This window comes from Pleurodeles waltl, chromosome 8, assembly GCF_031143425.1.
Source record: "Pleurodeles waltl isolate 20211129_DDA chromosome 8, aPleWal1.hap1.20221129, whole genome shotgun sequence".
Lineage (NCBI taxonomy): Eukaryota > Metazoa > Chordata > Amphibia > Caudata > Salamandridae > Pleurodeles > Pleurodeles waltl.
This window is the reverse complement of record NC_090447.1, coordinates 87284009-87285696: the sequence shown is the minus strand read 5'-3', so window position 1 is coordinate 87285696 and position 1688 is coordinate 87284009. Positions and strand designations below refer to the sequence as shown.

Here is a 1688-nt window from a genome sequence, read left to right as displayed (position 1 = left end):
CGTACTATTTTCTATCCTACATGCAAAGCAGCACTGCAATGTTTGCCCTCTGTTGCAGGAAAAGATAGTAAACCTTAGCTTACCTGTTAGTGAAATTGATTTACAGCAATTTTCTTAAGTAATTGCCATGTGTACTGTCTGTAGCAGAATTAACCAATATTGGTGAGAAAGACAGGATCCATTGCAGGTTTTTATGGTTTCCCAAAAGCTATGCAACAGGCTCACTTTTAGGTTCATTGTATGTAAATGTGATTTTTATGGCTTTCTTGAAAACATGGCATGGATCTAAACCCTTCACGATCTGGATTGATATCCTTGGTTTACATGATGTCATATGTTAGCTGGTCACTTTTCTACTTGTGATAGAATTTAATTTAATGGCATTAACCCTGTGTGTAATTTGGGTCATCTGTAGGTGTAAACATGGGAAGCTGGGAGCTCTACAGCCAGAACCGCAGCACAGTAACCAAGTTCATTATATTTGGATTCCCAAATCTGCAGGGCTTCCAGGCCTTGCTCTTCTGGATATTTCTCACCATCTACCTTCTCACAGTCACAGGCAATGGGATGATTCTCCTTCTGACAAACACTGATGCCAAGCTCATGACTCCTATGTACTTGTTCATTAGCCACTTGTCCTTCCTGGATATGAGCTATGTCACAGTCACTGTCCCAAAAATGCTAGCCAAGTTTCTGATGGACAACAGTGATATTTCCTTCAGTGGTTGCTTCTTACAGATGTATTTGTTTCTCTCGATGGCAGCAACAGAATGCTTCCTCTTGGCTGTGATGTCCTTCGATCGCTATTATGCAATTTGTCGACCTCTGCATTACCACTCACGAATGACCAGAAAGATTTCTATCTACCTCTCTACAGCAGCTTGGACTGGGGGATTTCTCGCATGTTTCCCTTTAGTGGTGTTTGCTTCCACTCTTCCCTTCTGTGGACCAAATGTGATTCATCATTACTACTGTGACCATCCACCGCTTCTCCAACTGGCCTGTGCTGACACTTCCCTCAATGTGGTGCTGGGCTCCTCCATCGGGTTTTTTGTGATCATTTCATCATTTTCTCTTGTTGTGGCTTCTTATGTACAAATTATATTATCCATCCTGAGGATTGCTTCTCCAGGGGGACGAAGAAAGGCATTTTCAACATGCACTTCTCACTTGATAGTAGTCAACTTATTTTTCCTGCCTCTTGTTTTCATGTACATACGGCCAACCGCGTCATATTCACCTGACACTGACTCTCTGATTGCCATGCTCTACACTGTGCTTACACCCATGTTGAACCCTCTGATATACACCCTGAGGAACAAAGACATTAGGGAGACTTTCGAAAGGAAAATGGCTGTCTTCAGCACCAACATCTCCAAATGAGCCAGTATATTGCTCTGTCTCATATTGCCAAAGTATAAATACAAAAAAGACCAGACTATTTACTTGTAAACTCATAGCATTCAAATAGTAAATATGAGCATTTAGAGCAAATTCTGTAAAATATGATTTTACTCATGAAAACTATTTCATTTTTGAGTAGATGTTATATAATTTGTCCATATACTACCAGTGTTTTAAAATGGGGTTGTATGGAAAAAAAACATGCTGCAAGGCTGAATCGTAGAAGAAATATTTTCTTCAAAAATGTGTAGATTTTACAGAAGGAAAAAACCTGATTCATAACA

At 40.0% G+C, this 1688-nt stretch overlaps 1 protein-coding gene across 1 annotated transcript; it reads left to right on the top strand.

Annotated features, from left to right (window-relative positions):
• The first annotated feature begins 423 nt into the window (after positions 1-423).
• Positions 424-1383, top strand: LOC138249482 (olfactory receptor 6N1-like). Its single transcript, XM_069203441.1, has one exon. The coding sequence runs from the start codon at positions 424-426 to the stop codon at positions 1381-1383; it is 960 nt and encodes a 319-aa protein (XP_069059542.1).
• Positions 1384-1688: the final 305 nt, after the last annotated feature.